This window comes from Monopterus albus, unplaced genomic scaffold, assembly GCF_001952655.1.
Source record: "Monopterus albus unplaced genomic scaffold, M_albus_1.0 scaffold378.1, whole genome shotgun sequence".
Lineage (NCBI taxonomy): Eukaryota > Metazoa > Chordata > Actinopteri > Synbranchiformes > Synbranchidae > Monopterus > Monopterus albus.
Genome location: NW_018128258.1, coordinates 116,241 through 138,943, shown reverse-complemented (window position 1 = coordinate 138,943; position 22,703 = coordinate 116,241). Strand labels below are relative to the sequence as shown.

Genomic DNA, 22,703 nt, shown 5'->3' with positions numbered 1-22,703 from the left:
CACCTGCAATACACAGCCATTCATTAGACTGGTACTGGGGATTCAGTGAGAAATAGGAAGGATTCTGAACACAAGTCTATGCTAATACACAGTAAGTTATGCATTTTTGTGTTTCAGTGTGTCATAATTTTTAACATCAAGATTAATTACTGTTAGGAATTATGTAAGCAGAGAAGTGAGCCAGTGTAAAGTTTTCCAGGCACAGGGAAGGTAAAGCTGGTTTATTTTCTCACATCAGAACATGTTATTCTGCCTGAGGAGAAGAAGCTCTCCTTTTTTCAGTAGCTCTTCACAGTGGCTCATTACATTCAACATTCATTTGAGGCATGGAATGGCCTTGCTGAGACTTTTTATGTTATCTACAGCATCTTTTATTTTAAAATATCGCACACCTGAAATGAGTCCATACAATGTCTGTTCTCCGTATTTAATTGGAGACATCCAGCATAAATGAGTCACAACAAAGCTGTCTGTCCCACAATGAAAAGACCAAAAAAGACACAGTCACCACATGAGGCATTTATCTTTTGATCCCGTTGCAGGTGACAGAAACCAGAACTGGGCCGCTCGGATGTAGCAACTATGACAATCTGGACACAGTCAGTTCTGTACTGGTTCACAGTCCAGAAAACAAGGTTCAGCTACAAGGTAAAACCTGCTCCCTACATCAGTGGCATCTTACTGTGTTTATGTCTCCCATTGCTGTTTTTGTCACTGAATCCTGCCTGTTGACAGACATTTATAGAAAATTCCTTTTGTTGGTCTCTGAAGGAACAGTTTGTAATTTAGCCTTATTCATTATAGCCTTAATTGCTTTTGTTTTGCAGGGTTAGATGAAAAAACTGATATCACTGGCTAAATGGTATGCTAAATATGAAGCTACAGCCAGGAGGTAGTTTGAGACAAAATGATACATATTGTGATGATTTTGTTTCGCACTATATTGAATTTCGATATATTGTCCTATCCCTGCTATAGCCTATCAGTGATGTTGATCTTCTCATCTAAACCTCAGTAAGAAAACAATTAAGTTGCTTGATGTATCTGGTATGATTAGTTAAAAATAATGAAATAATGAAAAGCTCAAAATCAACACTGTGTTAGTTAGCACTTCTCCCCAACTTCCTAATCAGCCCCTACATGACATCCAAGATACTAACTATAAATATGTAGTCATGCTGTACAACAGCTGGGCACTGTTGTTTTCAGCAAATGTCACACAAACAAGAGTAAATTGAGGGGTCTATTTTCAGTGGCTCATTTATGATTTACATTTACAGAAGCAGGTGTCTGTGGATTCAAGCTTTGGCTACACAGACAACACCTGCTAGTAGGATCAATTCATTGTTGGTTTTTTTTCATTAGACTATAAATAAAATATATAATATCACCAGTTATATCTAACATTTGTAAGCCAGCTATAATCATTTTCTTTTTCTTTGACTTGATGTGACCTCATCTTCATCCAGTTCTTTACCCTCCACAGGGCTGCAGGTCATCCTTCCTGGATACTTGAAGAGCCGTTTCATTCAGGCGGCTCTCAACTACGTCGGCTGTAAATCTGAGGGCCAGTTTGTTTGTCAGAACAGTGACTGCTGGTGTGAGTGCAGCATAGACTTCCCTCAGTGTAACTGTCCTCTCGCTGATCTGGACTCTCTGGAAAACAACCTTGTGCGTATCAGAGACGCCTGGAGGCTGACCAACCAGGAGTTTGAAGAGTCCGGTGAGTCAGGAATTTTAATTCACTGTCACCCTGCAAAAGCAGGACTTGACAGTGTCAGCTCAAAAAACCCAGAGGTGGAACATTGGCTTTTAGAATCTTTCTCACAATTGTAGATGTCAAGATACAGGTCCTTTTTTAAAAAAAAAAAAAAGTAAACTAAGAGCTAACGTGAACCAAAAACATATTGTTTTTGTTCTAAATTCATCCTTGGCTGTCGAACACTGGCAGCAGCCAGATGCCGAGTCAAGAAACCTGGCAGTCATTGTGTCAGATCAAATGGTGCTTCTAGTGCTCTCTACAGTGTGTGAAATACACTGATTTTTTTTTTAAGTCTGTTCTGATTAGGAGTTGTGAAGAATAACTGCATAAAAATTATAATTAAGGGCATAATTTGACAGTTTAGAAAATGTAGTTCCTGGCATTTTCTTTCTTACGTAGATTTAGATGAGAACATTATGTACCTACCAGTCACGCATCTGTACTTTAAATATCAAACACATGAAACATTGTTTGTTTAATCTGTACTAAACCCAAAATGTACAAATAGTTCAGCACACAACCCAATGTAAACTCACAGCATGTTGTATTAACACAAGAAATAAGGTGCAACATGTTAACCAGTGACCTTAGAGGTGGTGTTATTACCTGACACAGCCAGGCTGTTTCCCTGTTGTCAGTCTTTATAGACGGGCTCCTGAACAATCTCCTCAGTGAGCTGCTTACACAGGCGCAAGGTAGAAAACAGTCCAAAAAGATGGAGAGCTTATGGGGAGGTCAACATGAAAAGTTGTTTTTGTGACCAAGACTGCTTGAATCGCAAACATAATGAGGAAAACATTATCTCAAAAAGGAGTTAGCTCAGAGAGCAGGATTAGCGACAGCTCCCACTGTGTTTAATGCAGCTTATGGAATATTGCTACAGCTCTGTGTTTGATATGCATTTAGAGATTCAGTTTGGGAACAGGTGAGAGCTGACACTGTATCACGGTGTTGTTTCTTCAACATTCATAAATAATAATACTTAGGGCAGTACGGTGTGCAGTGGTTAACACTTCTGCCTTGGGGCGACAAGGTTCTGGGTTTGAATCCTGTGGCCAGTTGAGGCTTTTTGGTGTGGAGTTTTAATGTTGTCCCCATTCCTGCGTGGGTTTTCTCCAGGTGCTCCAGCTTCCTCCTACAGTCCAAGGATGTGCAGGTTTGGCTGAATGACAACTCTAAAAATTGCCTGTAGGGTGTGAATGTGAGTGTGAGTGGTTGTCTATAACTGTGGACGTGTACTGGACACACACTACATGTCTCATATATATGTTTTGCTCCCTAGTAGTAACCTAACTGCCTCACCCAGTCTCATCATTCTCTATTACACTTTTGCACATTTTGCGTAGACTTCCTTTATATAATTAACCCAGTGTAGTTACAGTGTAAAACTACTGGCTCTTTTAGCCACCAGTTACAAGCTAATGTTACACAAAAACAAGACACTAACCACACTCACTATTCAGGAGAAATCTGCCATTTGCCAGAGTGTGGATCTGAGCAAGGCTCAAACATACACAGCTGAATCTCTCCGATTTTCCCTTCTGCCAGCGTATCCTGATACACAGTGGTTTCACTGGACTACCTGGAGGAAGCAGCAGTGCTGAGCAGTGCGCAATGGCTGTCCTTCTTTGCATGTTTTAATATTTATGAATGTTTGAATTCACAATGAAGGGCAAAAATCAGATGTGTTTTTAGGCCTTTTTCACAGGTTTATTGAACTTTTTTGTGGAAAAACTCTTTTAGACAGTATAGTTTTCATAGCAGAGTATCTATGTATGCCTTAAAATATTTTTGGAGGGGATCTTTAAAATTAATAAATGTTAATCATTTAAAACTCTAATAATGATAAATGTTGAGAACTGAGCTTCCATGCGCAGCTCTTTCTCTGATTGTCTGTCGTTGACTCAAAGGCCTGATGTATACAAGCACATTGTACATATTTCCCCTATTTGTAGCTTGTTCAGCAATTTCCCTCAGCTCTACACACTGGAATAAGGCATTTAAACAAATAAATGACCCAGCAATCACACAAAGCCTGGCCTAGGTCCAACACCAACTAATGTATTATTGCATTCATTTTGCTATATTGTAATTACCATTAAATACCGTACTACTGTAGAGAAGATTAGTAGCCTCAACTAGCATTTACACAACAATTTATGCAGACATTTGCAGCAAATCTGTTTTTTGGCACAAATCAGGAGGAAGAACTGTTGTTAGCGGTGGTGGAAGCAGTACTCAGATCCGTTACTTAAGTAAAAGTAGCAGTACAACAGTGTAAAAAATACTAAAGTAAAGTAAAAGTCCAAAAATTTACTTAAGTAAAAGTACAAAAGTATTAGCATCAAAACATACTTAAAGTACTAAAAGTACTCATTATGCAGAATGGCACATTTCACAGTCCTGTATATCATATTATTGTAGTATTATTGTGTACAACACATTTAATATTTAGTTTGAACTGGTTTATATGCATTTAATTTGAATTGCTGCAGGGTAGGTTGTGAATTTTCCACCACAGATCAACGAGGTCTTATAACTATACTGTATTTTTTGTATTAATCTGGTTCTGAAAAGTAACTAGAACCTAAAGTTATAAAAATTAATGTAGTGGGCTAAGAAGTACAATATTTGCTTCTAAAATGTAGTGAAGTCAAAGTATGAATAACAGAAAATGAAAATACTCAAGTAAAGTACAGATACCTCAAAACTGTACTTAAGTACAGTACTTAGTTACATCATCATGCTAGGATGTATTGATATTTTTTAATAAGCTACATTTAGTACCGTTAACGCAGACTGGTGCAGTGTCAATACTGAGCACTTCAGGTTTCAGTCTATATTTGGTTTTTCATTAAGCCTGCTTCTAAATTTAAATAGAATATATACATGAAGTGACAGAGAGTGTGCTACTGAGAGGTGACACGCGAATGTGTCAGAGCTGAAAAAGTTTACCAGTGCATCAGGAAATGTCAAGGAACTTTTCTGAAACTCGTCACTTTTTTTTACGTTTGACACAGGTGATTAGTGTTACCATGGCAACCCACCTCACACTACATTCCCACTGAAGGCAGGAACATCAGTTTTGGTTTCCGTGTCACTCATGTCTAATTAGAGACTAGCTGCTTTGAAGGTGTACAATTGACAACAGGTGGTTATTAACATACATCTTTCCACAGAAACAAAGTAAAAAATGAAAATAACAAAGCGTGCTTTCTTGGCTTGTTGCATCTGTTATTTCTCTTCTTGCGCTCTTTGCTTTTCTGGACAAAACAATGAGGATTTGACAGTTTTTGGGATGTTATTGTCCTGCAGCTCACAGCCACGGGCAGAGTTTACTTATTCATGTTCTTTTTCCTGCCAGAGGAGTTTCAGAGCTTTGTTGGGAAACTGCCAGCCCATTACGCTGTAAACACATCTGTCGTGGAACGCTTGTGGAGGGCAGATGCCAACCTTCTCCAGCGCTACAGGCAGCTGGAGACCAGTAGCAGCCAGCTTTTCGCCAAAGCTCGCCGCACCGCTAACAAGCTCTTCATCCTCAGCAAGAGGTGCCGAAAACAGCCCAAAATAGTCCTGCAAAGGCCGAGGTAAGAAAACAAGACAGGAATAAGAGGGAGGAATATTTATACTGCAGCCTGTTAACCCAAGGTGCTCCCTAAAACTTATAATTATGAAAATGATTTATGCGCCAGACGTTGGGCGAAAGCAGCAGAGCGAGACAGTACTTATTAGAGGGCACTTGAGGAAAGTAGCTGTGGAGTGAGGTGAAAAGTGCTGACAGGAGCAAAGCTGCTTCTCTGTTCTAGCAGGAAGAAAGACAAATGGGAACATGTTTGGCCAAACAGACATTTCACTGTCCGCAGGTTTTAAACTGCATCCCAACCGGTCCAGCTTCTTAAAATTCTTTACAAAATCACATCCAGGAACTTAAGCTTGTGTGGCGTATAATACACTTTGCTTATATCTGTTCTTGTATTGGCTGGAGTTGCTGTTTCAGCAGCACTCCCACCTGGACGCTCTCTTTTAGCAGCCTGTCAGGGACCACTGTAGTCATAACTTCATTCAGATTTATGGCTCTCTCATGAACACTCTATGTTGATAGTTATTTCTGGCAGGGAAATTAACTAAATGACACAATTTATCAGTGGGCTAGTCACATGCAGGCACTGCCTTCTCAGCACGCAGTCCAATTACACTTGTTTATCACAGCTCTTCTGCTTGTAAAGAAGAAATTCAAAGCAGTGTAGGAGTCTGTAATTTATGTTATATTTTATATTTGTGTCCATGTGAGACATAATATGTTTCACTCATTTGCTTATTTAACTTAACTTATTTGCACTGTATACTGTCTATAAAGTACTATAAACTTTAGATGAGACCACACATTAAGTGTATGTATATGTGAGCCACCCATCTTCATCACAGAAGGGGAATTTAATCGATTTAAACATTTATTTTGATCTGATTGCTTCTGTGACTCAAGCTGAATCTGAGTTTGGCTCAAATTGTTTTTGCTGCACATCAAAACATTTTTGTTTGTGTGTGAAAAACAGGATTAATCTTAAGGGGCAAAACATTTCCTTCAACGCATAATCACAAAAACATGAAAAAGATTCAAATGTCCCATAATAACCAATGTAGTAACTGTAGACTTGAAATGTTTAACACAGGTTTTGTCTCTCCAACAGGCCTCTGCACTTCTGGTTGAGCTATGCCCTCTCCATCTTGTACTGCAGTGAGAACAACCAGATTGGTGTCTACAGTGACGAAAGCCGCAGCTGCTCCTGCCACTACAACCATCCACCTTGCCAGGGCCTCATTCCCTGCTCTGTGGGTGACGGCCCTCGCTGCACCTCCTGCTCAACAGAGAACCGGACACGTTGCTCCAGCTGCAACCCTGGCTTCACCTTGACACAGGGAGCCTGCCGGCCCGCTGTGCCTGACCCTACAGATCCCTACCTGGGTTTGGAGAGTGACCGAGACCTGCAAGATCTGGAGCTGCGCTACCTGCTCCAGCGGCGCGACCCCCGCATCTCTCTGCATGCTGTGTTTGTGAGCAATGACGTGCGTGTAAACACCTGGTTTGACCCATCCTGGAGGAAAAGAATGCTGCTCACCCTCAAGAGCAACCGTGTAAAGTCCAATCGTGTTCATATGCTCCTTGGACTCGCCCTTCAGTTTTGCCTCACTAGGAACAGCACTCTGGAGCCAGCACTGTCTCTGTTTGTGAATCCCTTCGGGGGCAGCCATTCAGAGAGCTGGACCATGCCCATAGGTCAGAATGGATATCCTGACTGGGAGCGGACCAAGCTGGACATCCCCTTGGACTGCTATAACTGGACGTTAACTCTAGGAAACAGATGGAAGAGCTTTTTTGAGACAGTTCATTTCTACCTGAGGAGTCGTATCAGGGACTCTATGGGAGGAACAGGAGGAAACAAGAACGTTACCATGTACTATGAGCCTCCGGAGGAGACAGAACCATCTAACAACATCGGCTACATGAAAGTGAACAGCATGCAGCTGTTCGGATACAGCGTACACTTCGACCCAGAGGCGATCCAGGATCTGATTTTGCAGATAGACTACCCTTACACTCAGGGATCACAGGACTCAGCCCTGCTGCAGCTTGTGGAGCTGCGCTACAGGGTTAACCGCCTCTCGCCTCCAGGGGCCCCACATGTGGATCTGTTTGCCTGTTTGCTCCGCCACAGACTCAAACTGTCCAGTGCGGACGTGACCAGGATACTCACTGCCCTGCAAGCTTACGGAGCCAGACAGCCAAACTACATGGAGTACGAGGCAAATAAACTGTGTAGTTAGTGGCTACGATTTGATGTTTTGTATTGTTTCCTTGCCACAGACAGGCCTGTATCCTTTGTCAGCTGGACTCATTTGTGTCAAGTGTGTCGTATGTTGTTCAAGGCTTTGTCGTGCATACACTATGTGCAATTAAATTTGATGTTTTTATAATGACTGTTGCAGTTTTATGACTTAAAACCCCTGGACATGTGGATTTCTATTATATTAGGGATTTACTGTAACGCACAAAGATTTTCCTAATCTATTTCAGCCGGACTGCATTTGTCATTTGATTTGACTGACAGTGGCTTGGTAACACAAGCACACATCCCTGCATATGTACATTATCAAACTCTGACTTCTACACAGTGGTATAACTTTTTCCTGAATGATTCTCACCAGGTTGAAAATGATGAGAAGAGGAGGGAGGGAAAGCAGAAATCTTTTGGGAAATAACCTAAACTGTGTGTTCATGGAGAAGACCATTGCCCTTCAATATATATAACCTTCAATATCATTATCATATTACATTTTTATCATAAATAGTGGCATGCATCAAAATATCTTTATAACCTTTCTAGTTTGTCTTACACTTTTACCATTTCACTGGAGAGCTGTAGTGGTGTGTGCTGTGCTGTTGTGGCCCATCTGGAGCCTCAGAACACAAGGTCTCCATTCTCCATTGAGGGAACAGCCCTGGCAGAGATTACTAAGTATATGGTGAGAGAAGGGAGGGTCAGGAGCAGCCTTCCTCTGTTCCACTGCCGTCCCCCTCTGCCATTCACAGTTACTGTGATAGATGGGCTGGGGAGCTACCGAGACATGCCCAGCATCACACAGTAAGCTAGGCATTAGTGACAAGCAGAGTATGCTTACCCAGCACTGGAGTGGGTTGGACCCTCACAAGTGTGACTCTGAACAAACGGGAAATCAGGTTAATCCCCTAAGGGCTGTCAACGGTGGCGCTTGATCTTGAGCTTAGATTGATTTTACAATGTTATTGAACAATTTGAAGAGACCGTGTTGTCTCCAGGCTGTAACACAAGTCTTTTTAACTCAGCTATCAGACATCACAAGAGCAATACTGGCTAGTTTAGTCATATCTTATTAAAATCACCCTTTAAATTTGCCTTTTTACAACCTTGCCTTTTCCTTTTTTTTCTTCTGCTCTCATTTAAAAAGTTATTTTACTCGAGAGCAGTTTATATGCTGGAAGTAGTTGCAGCAGTAATATTTAACCTGCCAAAATCTACCAACTTGGACCGTGTGTTTAACTGACTGCAGGGAAAAGGTTGCGTGTGAGGAAGATTTTGACTCTGGACCAGGTCCCAGTAAATGGTTAATTCCTGTGGGCAGCAAACATCTGGTGTGATTTTAAAAATCACTTTAACCAGCAAATATTATGCTTCTGAATGTAAAAATGCAGTATATGTGAAAAATGAGATCTGGAACAACACAAAATGCACCCTAAAATCTCTGATCCAGATTGGATCCAGATCATCTTCTAGGGTATGCTATGAAATGATACTGTCCATCTTATCTGAAAATGTTAGGGTTCTATCTTCATTATAGGCCAAGTTATAGCAGAAAATATGCATTAAATGGGGTTTTCAATGTTTCAGCTTTAAATGGCCATCAGACCCAGAATCTGGGTCAGATCCAGATGAAATTTGGTCTGATGAGAGACATTACAACCCTACATATGTGCCAAATTTCAAACAAAAAATGATTTCTGTAACTTTTGATTTAGACATAATTTTTTTTAAATTTGACCTATGTTAAAGGGACTTTTTTCATGTGTGTGATTTTTTTTTCAATATTGTGACCTTGACCTTTGGCCTTTTTCAGCCAAAATCTAATCACTTCTAGAGTTGGGCCCCACCAATGTCTGTACCAATATGCTGATGATCCATCCAGCCATTTTGTCCATAATCCTGCTAATCAACACACACACACACACACACACACACACACACAGAACCAAAAACATAACCTCCTTGGCTGAGGTAATTAGCGGACTAGTTGAACTGTCAAATGCAATGTATTGTATACACCAATTTAATGCTAATGTTGTTAACTTAGCTAAGCTATACTAACAGGCCAGGTAATGTAATCAACTAACATTTAACTTAAAACTCTGTGTGACAGAATTGGTTTAAGGTCCTATTAGTGTAACTTCTTAACCAAAGCCACACAAACTATTTGTATGGAAAAATATCACTGTTACACTGAATAAACAGTCAGAAGGTCTGAAAGTCTGACATAGTGTGAGTCCAGAAGCTAAAGAGCAGCAGCAGGCAACAAACTGTCAATTACACCTGTCAATAACACCCACATGGCAAACATCAAAGCCTTCTCTATGTCCTAAAATTTTATTAAAGAGCAATATCATCCAAAATTACCATGAGTACATTTGCTAGATTAAGTACACTCACCAAATTAAGTGACTGAAACCATAATGTCTAGTTTCTTTAGTTTATTTCTAGAGAGAATGTAACCCTTTTTGAATGGGATTTAGTTTGAGCCAGGAAGTTTTGGACTCAGCTTCTTGCGACCATTAGTGGCACTGCACTTTCAGATATACGTCTGCACTGGCTTCAGCCGTGGTTAATGGTTTCCCCATGTTTCTGGTCTTTGTGCTAAGCTAAGTCTACCAGCTACACTTTTAGCCAACAGATATAAAATTGCTATCAATGTTTTCATGTAACATTGCTAGTGTGAAATGGGTGTGGGCCCACACCACATGTTTATTGCTAAAATGAACATAATTACTTTTATATTGCGCTTGTTTGTCTTGCTGCCTCGCTTACCTATCACCACTGATCCACAAAGGGCCACTAAAATGTCATTTCTTTCTGTAATTTATTTAGAGTCTCATGTATCAGCTTAGAAACACTGCAGTGTTTTCTGAATATCATATATCACTAATGTCTTTAACAAAAAACAAATGTGACAAATGTTTTTACAGCATGTAACTTTTAAAATCCTCTTTGTTAAGTCAGGAAAGTTTCAAAAAGAGAACATGCCCAGAGGACTATATGTGGATTGAGCAGCGTCTAGCAAACAAATAATTACCAAGAGTTGATTTTTAAATAATGGAAAGTGAATGTGCTATTACACCTGGAAAGAACTGATTATAATGAGTAAATCACTGCACTCTGTAGTGTTTGAGAAGAAATTAGTTAATGCACCTTTAAATCACCATAGATTTGATTGCTTGTTTTTTTTACTAATCGTGATGTAATAGCCTGCTTCTGGTGTTCACCAGGAGCATGCTGTTTCTGCTCATGTGGTTGCTGACTTGATGTTTTACTAGTCCAGGGAAACAGGACGCCCCCAGGCTCGGATCGGGTCGTGCATCCTGTCTGTTAGCTCTGTAGATTTATTTCATTGCACTGATGTTTTGATTTGACCTTGCTCAAAGGAGCTTAGCTTCCCCCTGGGGTAAGTTTCTCTATTTGATGCTTGGGAATAGGTTTGATGTGCTTGACCTCAACACTTTTGACGAACTTGAGAAGTGGATACAGATACAGTATGTTGATGCTAGTGACTATAAACTCCACAGAAATGTACACATGGCATCCCTCTTGGCACTTATATGTTTGAGGATATGTTGTGGTGATCAGTTAAACCATATATTAAAATAATTTATTTTTGCCAAATTCCTTCTTTATCAACATATTTTTATTTTTATTTTTATTCAAATTGAGAATTTGAAGAAAGTTCTCCCCTGGGTCAAATCTTCTACAGTTTAAACCAAATACACCGGGAGATTAGGAAGCAGAATATGGGGATAAAATAAAAGCACACATACTTTGCGAGGTTTTATCTTGAGGTCAGAGCAGGAGCATAAATGCGTGGAAGCAGCTCAGCTATGCACACACCAACGCACACAGGAGTTTTGAGTTGGCAGGCTTGTGGGCCTCGGAGGAAACATGAGTCGGACTAATGTGTGTCTGTTTAACAAGCATGCTGGTGATGGGAGGCAGGAGCTCAGCGAAGGGGAAGAGTTTATGGAGAGGACGCCCCCATGGGAAGCATTAGGAATAATAGCTGACGATATGTCAGAACAGTGCAGACAACTTGCTTTAAGAGCCAAGAGGGAGTCTTTCTTTGCAAACAAAGAGTGTATTGTCACTTTTTTCCCTATAATTTTATGATAAGGAGAGCACACAAACAAGCGGGAAACAGGTTATTGATCAATGTTTTTCAATTTAGAGTCACACGTTTCACTTTTGTATTTTAAATCATAAAAGAAAAATCACATTTTGGCTTTACATTTGCAAACTGGCTGCTTGGTGAATGTGTTTGCTTTGTTTCCTAATTGGATGTCCACAGGTGCAATCATGAGAAACCCTTTTATCTAAAGGAGATATGGGTGTGCACTGAGGGCATCCTTTCAGCTTTTCTCCCTTTCACTCTAAATGCTGTCTGCGGAGAGCTGTTAAAACTCCATTCAATTAGCATAAGGACATGTTGATTTAGAAAATTAAAAGAATGGGGTTATGTTCTGCCAGCAATAATAGGAGATCTAACATAGACTGGAATAATGATGAGAGCAAATAATGTGATGCCAATCCAGCAATGCAATCCAACACTTGGAAACCAAATGAGATCTGAATCCAGCGTCTCTGCATGTGAAAATATTCAGCACAGTCTCTTTAAACTGAGCTGATTGCTCTGCTTTGTTTCAGAGTGATGGCTTTTCAAGACAATACAGACATTTTTAGGCTGATGTCACATTGTCTGTAAAGTGTCTGTAAAATGTGGCTATTTTTGTGTCATAAGTAGCAAATAATACGCGTTTGCTCCTGGATTTTCCTTTTTTTCATTGTGGAAAATTGTTTTAAACAGCATGAACTGAAGCCCATCTTTTGACACTAAAAACAGCACAAAATAACTGGGACTGATGGAATGATGAAACTCTGTTTGAGAGGCAGGGTGATAACCCCGACATTCAGTGTTAGGAGTGCTTTGAAATACATTAAGTTTTTCAACAAAGAATAACTTGAGACAAAATCATGCCTGACATGTCATTTCAGGCTTTAGAAAATTGCAAATATAGCCAGAGAGCAAACATCACATAAGCAGTAAAACCCACAACGACAGTGATGGCCATAAGATATTTAAAAATGAGAAGCTATACATCTGCCTCTATAGGAGATTGTCCGTTGTGCGGTAAAACAAAATGAAGTGGCTGATTATATGCTTCAGAATAATTCAGACCTGGCTATTTGCTCTCCACTATCAACCTTGTTTAATCAACAACATCATCATTTTATTTCATTTTGCTCTGTGCTGCACAGTAAAATGTTCAGGGGCACTTCCTCACCAAGATTAGAGACAACAACAGAGGCTTTTGGATTTACATAAACTCCATCGATAATGACTAGTCCTGTGTCCCCTCCCCCACCCCATACACACATATACTGTACAAATACCATACAAAGCAAAGGCACCAAAAGGCTGCGGTTCTTCACCCCACTCTCTCATTATTACAGCAGCGCTAATGGCGTATTAAAGATCAAGGTGCTATATGGAGATAAAAGAGGAGATGCAAAGGATTTACAGTTCTTCTAAGATCACTGATAAAGCACAGTGTAAACAAAACCTTGCCAAGGGTTTGCACCACCAGGGAGTTGGGATTTAGTCTCCTGATTCAGCATTGGCCTCTCTAAACTTGCGGCATTACAAAGACAGAGCAGAAATCCCGATGAGGCCCGGCAGAGCTCCAAACTGCAACATTTGAACAAAGCCACTTAGTTTGGATTTCCAGGACTCAAACACAAGTACTGTATATTGTCCATGCTCATTATCCCGCTGCCTCTGGAAACCCTGGTGCTTCGTCTAAGTGGCTCTAGAGCAGAACATACTGTATAGCAGTCCATTAATCAGAGGCTTGGGAATACTTGTCGGCTTGGAACTTGAGCATCCTTGAAGAGCGATCATGCTTGATGATAATCGTCAAGGCCACTTTCACTTGCATCCTGGGCCCCTAAGGCTGTGTGGCTGTAGCTGTGATAGTGCTGCTATTTGTTTTTCTCTGTGAATGACATACAGCGAAGTGAAGCAGATGTGTAATGTGCAGTAAGCTGTTGGAGATTATTTCATCATCTCATTAACAGCAGTCACTATCTTTGCTGCCATCTCAGGCAGTTTCCCCTTCAAATGTTTACCCCCCAAAACTTCCCCAAAACATTATGTAAGTTACTCTAACTATAAATAGAGAGAGTTTCTCTTTCTTTAGGGAATAATATAATTACATCAAAGTCCAACTAATGCAGCCACAACATTTTGAAATGAGTTATGTCCTAATGCCAGCGCTGTTAATGGTTAATGGTTATAAGAAGCTACACCATTCACTGTGTATATTTGTCCCAAATGGTTATTTCAGTGATGACAGCCTCATATATTCAATGTTATTAATATTTCAAATCATAAACAAACAATTAGTTCTGTTCATTTATTCAGCAGGGTTCAGTGACACCTCTGAGCCTGGCGGCACTTTCAGCTCTCCCCAATCATATTAATCAAACTGGGGCTTACTCGCACAAAAAAGGCATCTGGAGGCCATTTTGCGATTAAGAGCGAATACATTTCCTTATACAAGCACTCGGAATCAGCATTTTCAGCCTGTGGGGACTGTTTGAAAGCAGAAGCCACCATAACTGGACAAACAGCAATCTCACAGCCTGGAGTCAGCAGCCAATTACTGAGGGGAATCTGGCATATCTAAGGACAGCTCAAAAACCTCAGCTGAAAGTAGTAATTATGTCTCAAAATCACAAGCTATTCATCTGTCAGCACTCTATTCACCAGCAGAATACATAAGCAGATCAAGATGTAAACTGTCGTTGCTTAGATTAGATTTATACATCTGCCACTGTACCTATTAATTTCAGTCCAGGCACAGTGTCCGTGGAGCAGAGGGGAACAGGGTGAAAGCTACTGATGACTAAGCCCGTGACTAAGCACATCTCAAGTGAAAATAAACTTCCTGCCTACATGCAGTTTGAAAGTTGCTGTACCTTCCCGCACTAAGCTGTCTCTTCAATTAAGAAGGAATTTACTAAAGCAAAGCCAGGTTGTCTGTGCAGCTGTAGCAGGCAAAGAGTCAGCTTAACTGGGTCACAGTAAATCCAGTCAGATGGTCCCAGCAAATCATGTCTTGTAAGGCCACTGAGCATTAGCAGTACACACTGGCTCTCTCTCTCTCTCTCTCTTTTTAGCGGGGGGGAGGGGGGCGGGAGGGGCGGGGGGGGCGGGAGCCAACCCCAGCTGACACTGGGCAAGAGGCAGAGTACATCCGGAGCACCCAGAGGGAACCCACGAAGGCACAGGGAGAACATACAGACTCCGCACAGAAAGGCCCTGGAACCCAGAGGCAACAACACTAACCATCACGTTGCTGTGCTGCCGTTGTGAGTTTGCATCTATTCTCTGTGTTTCAGGCCTACTCAGGAGTAAAGCGGAAAGGGAAAGCTGTGTGTATGTGATATTCTTCTCAAATTCCTGTCTTTCTCTCAGTGTTAGAATGTGGTTTTCATATTGAACCTACAGTACAGGAAGGGAGAACATGCTTTACTTAGGAGTACGGCCAAAGAGACCAGTCTGAACATCCTGCTCTTTGTTTTAAGGCAGGGTTGGGATACTAATTGTGTGTGTGTGTGTGTATACATTTATTTTTTACTCTTTTCAACATCTTAAGATGAATTCAGACAGAATGTGACACATGATTTTATACATGGCATGACTACTACCTGAAAAATTCAGTGATAAAACATGAGGTGACACAAAGAGATGGAAATTCACCCAGGGTAGCACACAGCAAGGCTAAATTTGTGCAAGTTGAAAATGAGTGAAAAATGTGCCCTTACCCTTCATAAATGTACAGAGAAGAGAAAAAGAGGACTGGAAGGGAAGAACTGGTGAGTTCTGAGATCAGTGAGAATCTATGCTCAATTGAAACACACACAGGCAAAATCACACGTGCACATGGACACACTTGCTAGCTTGCATATGCATACAGCTAATGTTTGTGCATTTGGTACACTGACAAAAATTGACAAGCCGTTCACTAGTCAAGTATGCGTGAATAATGCGAGGTGAAAATTTGATTTGCCTTCTGTCTAAATTGTTTTAACCTGCTAATATTTGCTAATTTGCTTTAAACAACAGCACATAGGTGTGACTGAATGTCATTAGTTTTGCAGGCAGGTCATAAACCACAGAACTGGAAAAATACACATTTTAAGTGATTATGGCTCTGAAAAGTTATTAAAATTCAGCCTGAGAAAAGGAAGCATGAATGTTTATATTAAATTTCACGGCACATCAAAACCACAAATGTCAACTTGATGAGGGTGCTGAATTTCTGGTGGCACCAGATGTAAAGCCAGGGGAATCACCAACGGCAATAGGATTTATCCTCTGGGGACCATGTGTCTGTACACTTTCATAACAACCCATCAAATAGTTGCTGAGACACTTTAATGTGGACAAAAGTCACAGGCTGACATTTCCATCCCTACACCACACTGCTAGCATGGCTAATAACAATACAACTGACTAAATGTGACTTGACTTGAACTCTAATAAAGACAGACCAAAAGAAATCATAGGAATGAAACTCCCTTCTTCTCAAATATTTTCAGCTTTCAGAATGTGCAAGAAACTGTAGCTAGTCACTTTGCTTCCTGTCACCCTGATGACACACTCTTCAAACACTCCCGTGCCCTTGATACGCTGCATTGTAAGCCTGCCATTCGGAGCTTTCACTCTTAATTTCTATGCACATTCATCAGGCACAATAACAACAAGGCTAATTTGAGAGTAAACAGTTGTCACCTGCCCGTGCTCGTGCCAGTATATATGTGTGCGTGTTGTGTTTTTAATGACTTCTCACACTGCAGGACCTGAAAAGCAATAACAAGACAGAAAGCGGGAGAATATATATTCTTTGAAAGTGAAATGTGTCTTTCCTCCCTGCAGGTAAATGTGTCTGTGCTATGAGCTCGCACATTTTTCAGATGATGATGATGATGAAAGAGCAGTTCAAGCCTGCCTGATGACGAAAGAGATGTCTGTGCTCCTCTCTGGATTCATTATTCTTAGTTCAGTTGTCTGTTACACACACTTCTCCTCCGCTACCTTCCTTCCACCTTTCCATCCTCACTCTTGCACCACCCCTACTCCCGCCCGATTGCTATTCAACTTCCCCCCCGGCTGTCACATCCCCCTCTCCATGGCTCAATAAAGTCATTTTCACCCAGAAACATTTACTAATAGAAACACAATGATGCTCAAAGGATTTTGATGGGGAAATTGAGACAAATTGGTTGAATTTCATACAGGTTGTTGTATCGTGTTGCCCTGTACTAACTGATTTCCTTGTAGCAAATCTAATTCTCAGTATTCAGAGGTTAAGCAGAGGAATGAGTGGTTTACACAAAATGCTTTTACACACTGAAAAACTGAAGATCACGTGTTTGAATGCTTTCATTTTGGATTTTCACACCTGCAGAATATGTCAAACATTTTTTTGCATTTTCCTTTTTCATGTTCTAAAGATGGTCATGCTGAGTAATTTGGACAAATTTAGATGCACCAGCCTCCATGTTGTGCTGTTTATCATTATACCTTTTTTTTATTTCCTTGTGTTTTATTTTGTTTTTACACTGAATTCCACTATTATATTTTCTGACTGACTCATCATCAGAACTAGTTTGGCTTGCCTCTGTAGATTTCTTTTCAGCCTGACTTTTATGATGCTGTATAAATAAATGTGACATCCAGCAAACATTCAAACTAGTTGAATGCCTGGTTTTCAGCTCATATCATTTGTAACTGTATTGAAAAAGCAATATTGAACTAGGCACATCACAGCTGTCTTGTAGTAGAGAAAAGACCATTATAAAGAAGTAGGGCAGGTACTGAAAGACGATGAGACTGCACATTATGGAATACCTTCGAAAACAGTAGAGAGTGAAGCTATGAAGTATTTTCCTTTGTGTCAGTATGTTATTGCCACTGTGACTATGTGGCAGTAAAAACAAATGATAGGAAACAAAGCTGAGGAATGAGAGGCTACATGGTGGTCTAACACTGTTCCACTGTTAGTCATCCTGATTGGCTGTCTGACAGGGTTGATGACCTTGTCTCTTCTGTCACTGGCCATCCTGCCTCATGTGGCCCAGTCATCTGCTGTCAGGAAAGGAAACAAAGGAATGAAGGAGGCAGAGAAGAGAAGAGAAGAGAAGAGAAGAGAAGAGAAGAGAAGAGAAGAGAAGAGATAAAAGGGTAAAACAGAGGAGGAGAGAAGCCAGCGCCAGGTCTCAAAACACCAACATCTGCATGGTCTATTTCATGCATTGTAAACCATCAAAGACATGCGGGGTGACAGCAGCAGGTCTTGCCACAGGCATTGTCTCCATAAATCCTCCAGAAGATGGTGTGATTTAGAAATGATATCCTATATTCTGTGGCCTGGGTATCCTACTTGCTGTAATGAATGAGATGAGTGGAAGCCAGGGGAACAATATGTTTTGAGGTGTGACGGATTGTGTGAATGTTGAGAATGATTCCAACTGAGCTGTTAACATGGCTCACACATCTGCAGTACCGTAGTCTATACAAAGAAAATGCTAACATATACTGTCTAAAAGGTAACACCCCTCTGTGATTAGTCTGTATTAACTCTCTGTCATGTGTCTGGCCACCTGGCAAGGATCTGTTTTGCTCTTTTCCAACTCCTGGGGGAAATATCTGAGTATTTAGCTGCTAAATGCTCCACCATGTTCACCAACTAGTTGCTACTTTTGTCTGTCATTTGTTACTTTGCAGTTAGTATACAGTGGGTTATTAGACACTGATGTGAGCAGTTGGACTAAATCTAAACATTAAAGCTACAATTTGTGTTATTTTAAAATTCAGCAAGTGCTAGCACGAGAATCTAGGATCACCTCAACTCCGCCCAGCCGTCCCTGGGTCACAGTTTAGACAGAACTTCACCATGAATTCACAAAAATAATATATCTCACCAAGCTGACCACCCTACTTCATGTCTACTGTAAACACAGCACAGCTGGATAAAAACCTTCACTGGCATAGTTTGCAAACACTGCCAGAGAACTAAGAGTGGATCCTACATATCCATAGAGAGGTTTTCTGAAGCTGTTCTGAAACATTGTGTCTGAAACACTTCGCCACTCATATCCAGGACACATGCTGTTTGAAAACACATCTGACACTGAATAAAACACACTGTCAAGTGTGGCTAACGTTCCAGCGTAGTAATTTAAGAGAGCGACACACTGCAAAGTAATATCACTGCAGTTGTAGTAGGTGCCAAACCGGGGAGAACCAGACTCCCAGGGAAAAATCACCAAGTTGGTGGAGACTACAGCACCTTCAGCTGGTGGCCATTAAAATAATGTAATTTGCCAGTCACAAATTGATTCAACAGCTGCAGCAGACCAGGTGGCTTGTGTATAAACTTACGTGGATGTAACTGTCTAATTATTATAACTCAAATTTAATTATTATAACTCAAAGTAGCAACACAGTGACATCCTTAGCTTAACCAGCTGCTGTTACAGTCATACTGGACTTTCTGGCATGATTTAAAAACGCAAGAGGTAATGGCTTGAATCCTTATCATACAACAATAAATAAATTCACCTGTCAAGCAGAAAAAATCTGTATGTAAATTATTTTTCTCTCAACTCTCAATCTACTGAAAGCAGCGCTAATAATTTTTTTTTATCTAAATCTAATTTTGTTTCTTTCTTTCCATCCTCTTTAAAACTCTTTTGTCCTTGTCCTTCCTATTTCTGTCACTGTCTTAGCTAACACTGAAATCAGGAGCACACTAGCCTGTGAGTGTAGCCATAGCAACGTCAATAAAGCTGAAGCATATTCACAAATTGATTGATAGCTGTGTGGTCCCACCCCTGATGGTGGACTTATCTGATTGGTTAAAGAAGGTCATCCTGGTCAAAAACATTTAGAAGGGAATATCTCTGCACTGCTGCCAGGCTGTTTGATGGGTCTGGGTCACAGGAACCGCTGGCACCAACTCTCCCCTTTAAGATAAGCTCTGGGCAACAAGTCCTCCAACCTATATATTATTTTTCCTTTTCCTCTCATACAACCCATAGGGGCATATCATTAAATAGCATGCAATCATAATAACCTGCTGGCACAAACAATGTATACTGTTGTATTTTACTGTAGGACAGTCTTGTTTGGGGGGATGTTCAAATAAAAAAAATTACATACTGAAGCTTTAAAGCTGTGGACTATAAAATCAAATCATGAGATTAAAAATGCTAAAACCCTCCACAGATTTAAAGGGGACTGCACATATAAGTAATAATTCTATGGGTTTCTCAATGCAAACAACTCTTTTCACATTTCATCCATTGCTGATTTTAAAATATTGACTAAAGGAGTTTTAATGAAAATAATTTGGTCTAAGGTTATGGTGCAGGAAACATTTGTGGAAAGGTCTTGTCAGAACTGAATCGCTCCTTTCTTAAAGCCATAAACAAAAGAATTTGTCAGTTTTTATTTTAGTACATTTGTTCAGTCACAAGGGTCCCTGAGCAGACCTCCAGCAGAGCTCTGAGACACTCCCAGGAAGTTACATAAACTCCTCCCTGTAGGCCTGCTGGTTTGTTTACCTCTAAACTATGACTGAGAGCTAAACAAAGACGAAGCCACTGTGAGCTAAAATAAGGTCTTTTCACCCTTCAAATCTTGCTTAAATTGATTAGTATTTAATGAATTGCTTTAAGGGTTTGAGTATTTTGTAACCTAGAGAATATTTAGAAAGGTCTGATGATGGACCTGAATGCCAAGATAATAGATGCATTAGTTGATGTAAGAGCAAGTAATGATAATTTCTTTTATTTTATAAATCCACTTATTGTTCTGAACTGAAATGCTTCACTTGTAAAAAGTAATTTTCATGTAATATGCCTGTACTGAAAAGTCAGCCTGTCACTGAGTCAGTTCACCACTTTAGGCCAGACTGAATACAATTACTGTATTAAATGGATTAGCGTGAAATTTTATTCACACATTTGTGGTCCTTAGAGGACAAGAGTACCTGGTTGAGGGCCAGACGGTGGACTGACTTGGACACTGGCGATGTTGGCTGAAAGTTGTTCAGTTCAGCAGATTTACTGTTACAGTTAGGACTTTACACTGCTCAAAAAAATGAAGGGAACACTCGATCATTGCAGTATGGCACCAAGTCAGTTAAACTTCAGGGATAAATTATCTGTCCATTTAGGAAGCGCAAGTGATTGTGAATCAGTTTCTCCTGCTTTGGTGCAAATAAAAGTGACAGTAGGTGCAATGGAGAGGCAAAAGCAAGACAACCCCCAAAAAGGGATTGGTTTCCATGTGGTGGCCGCAGACAAATGCTCTCTCCTTATCCTTCATGACTGACTCTTCTCAGGTTTTGTGTTTTGCTATTGTCCTTGTCACTACTGGCAGCATGAAGCAGTACCTGCAGCCCAATCAGGCTACACAGGTAGTCCAGTTACTCCAAGATGGCACATTCAAACGTGCAGCCACAGGATTGTTTGCTCTGTCTTCCAGTACAGTCTCAAGACCATGGGTGAGATACCAGGAGGCCTGTAGGAGAGCTGTAGAAGGGCAACAACCCAGCAACAGGACCGGTATCTGCTCCTTTGTGCAAGGAAGAACAGGAGGGGCACTGCAAGAGCCCTACAAAATGACCTTCAGCAGCTACTGGTTTGCATGTTTCTGACCAAACTATCAGAAACAGCCTCAATGAGGGTGGCATGAGGGCTGGACATCCTCTGGTATGACTTGTGGTCATGGCCCAGCACCAGGCAGCTCAATCTGCATTTGCCAGAGAACACCAGAATAAGCAGGTCCGCCACTGGCGTCCTGTTCTCTTCACAGATGACAACAGTTCCCACTGAGCACATGACAAACATGAACGAGTCTGGAGACACCGTGGTGAGCATTATGCTGCCTGTAACATCATCAAGCATGGCCGGTTTGATGGTGGGTTAGTGATGGTTTGAGGAGGCATATCCCTGGAGGCCACACAGACCTCCATGTCATAGCCAATGGCACCCTGACTGCTGTGAAATTCTCTGAGCGACTGCTAGACCTTATGCTGCTGCAGTGGGCATTGAGTTCCTCCTGGTGCAGAATAATGTTTCTGGACAAAGTTGACAACTTCAGTGAGTCTGGCTGCAGATAAGGTGGTGAAATGACAAGAAGGTTTTTTACTTAAAATAAAAATAGTGGATTTTTGACATCACATTTAGTAGAGACATTCTTTGAACCAAGGGGGTGAACCCTAATGGCTTAATCCTCTGAATCTGCCTCTAATGCAAATTGTTTTTTAGTAACAGGCTGTGACAATTATTGGATGGATTGCTATGAACTTTTGAATAGACATTCATTCCCCTTCAGTGTGAATTTCAGTATTCAGCTTCGGGCATACTTTGAATTTTTCTTTATTACTCTACCAAATGTTAACATGCTAATGTGAGAAAACAAGAGGGTAAACACTATAAGCATTATCTGCTGAACATCAGCATGCTCATGTTGTCACTGTGGGCATGTTAGTGTGCTACTATTAGCATTTAGCTCAGTGCTCTGCTGTGGCTACAGATCTCAGCGTGTATAAAGTTATCAAAATTCACATGATAATCAAAATGACATTTTCAGTCTCTGTCAGTTAAGTCTTTATGGAACAACACATCCATCACAGAGCTGTGGCAGCTGCTTTATGCAGCAGGAGACCAAAATGAATGTTCACTAAAGCATACTATTTTAATTTAACCATAATTTAACCATGACTGGCTATTGTCATTGACCTGCATATGACCTTTCTACACCACATCAGGAAAACGCTGTTGCGTATCTATGTATCATGTCATGTCCAAAACAACCCCAGTCTCTCAGGACATATTAACCTCTATTAGCAAGACATTACACCCATAGAAGGCATTCACTATCTATTCTTAATTAAACATGATTGGTGCAAGCTAAGTCTTCATTTGTCTTAATAAGCCATAAGAGCTCCCCTGGGTATACTGAGAGCTATCAGGGGGGGATTACAACAAGCTTAAACTTCTGCTTCATTCCT

General features: G+C 40.7%; 1 protein-coding gene across 1 annotated transcript in view; it reads left to right on the top strand.

The window, feature by feature from the left end:
* The window catches only part of LOC109951345 (BMP/retinoic acid-inducible neural-specific protein 3-like), a 17,018-nt gene extending 9,281 nt beyond the window's left edge, over positions 1-7,737 (top strand). Inside the window, exons 5-8 of the mRNA XM_020585807.1 lie at positions 543-648; positions 1,487-1,723; positions 5,127-5,349; positions 6,451-7,737. Of these exons, the coding sequence (XP_020441463.1) occupies positions 543-648; positions 1,487-1,723; positions 5,127-5,349; positions 6,451-7,585 (1,701 nt within the window). The 3' untranslated portion in view covers positions 7,586-7,737. The remainder of the gene's footprint in view (positions 1-542; positions 649-1,486; positions 1,724-5,126; positions 5,350-6,450) is intronic.
* Positions 7,738-22,703: the final 14,966 nt, after the last annotated feature.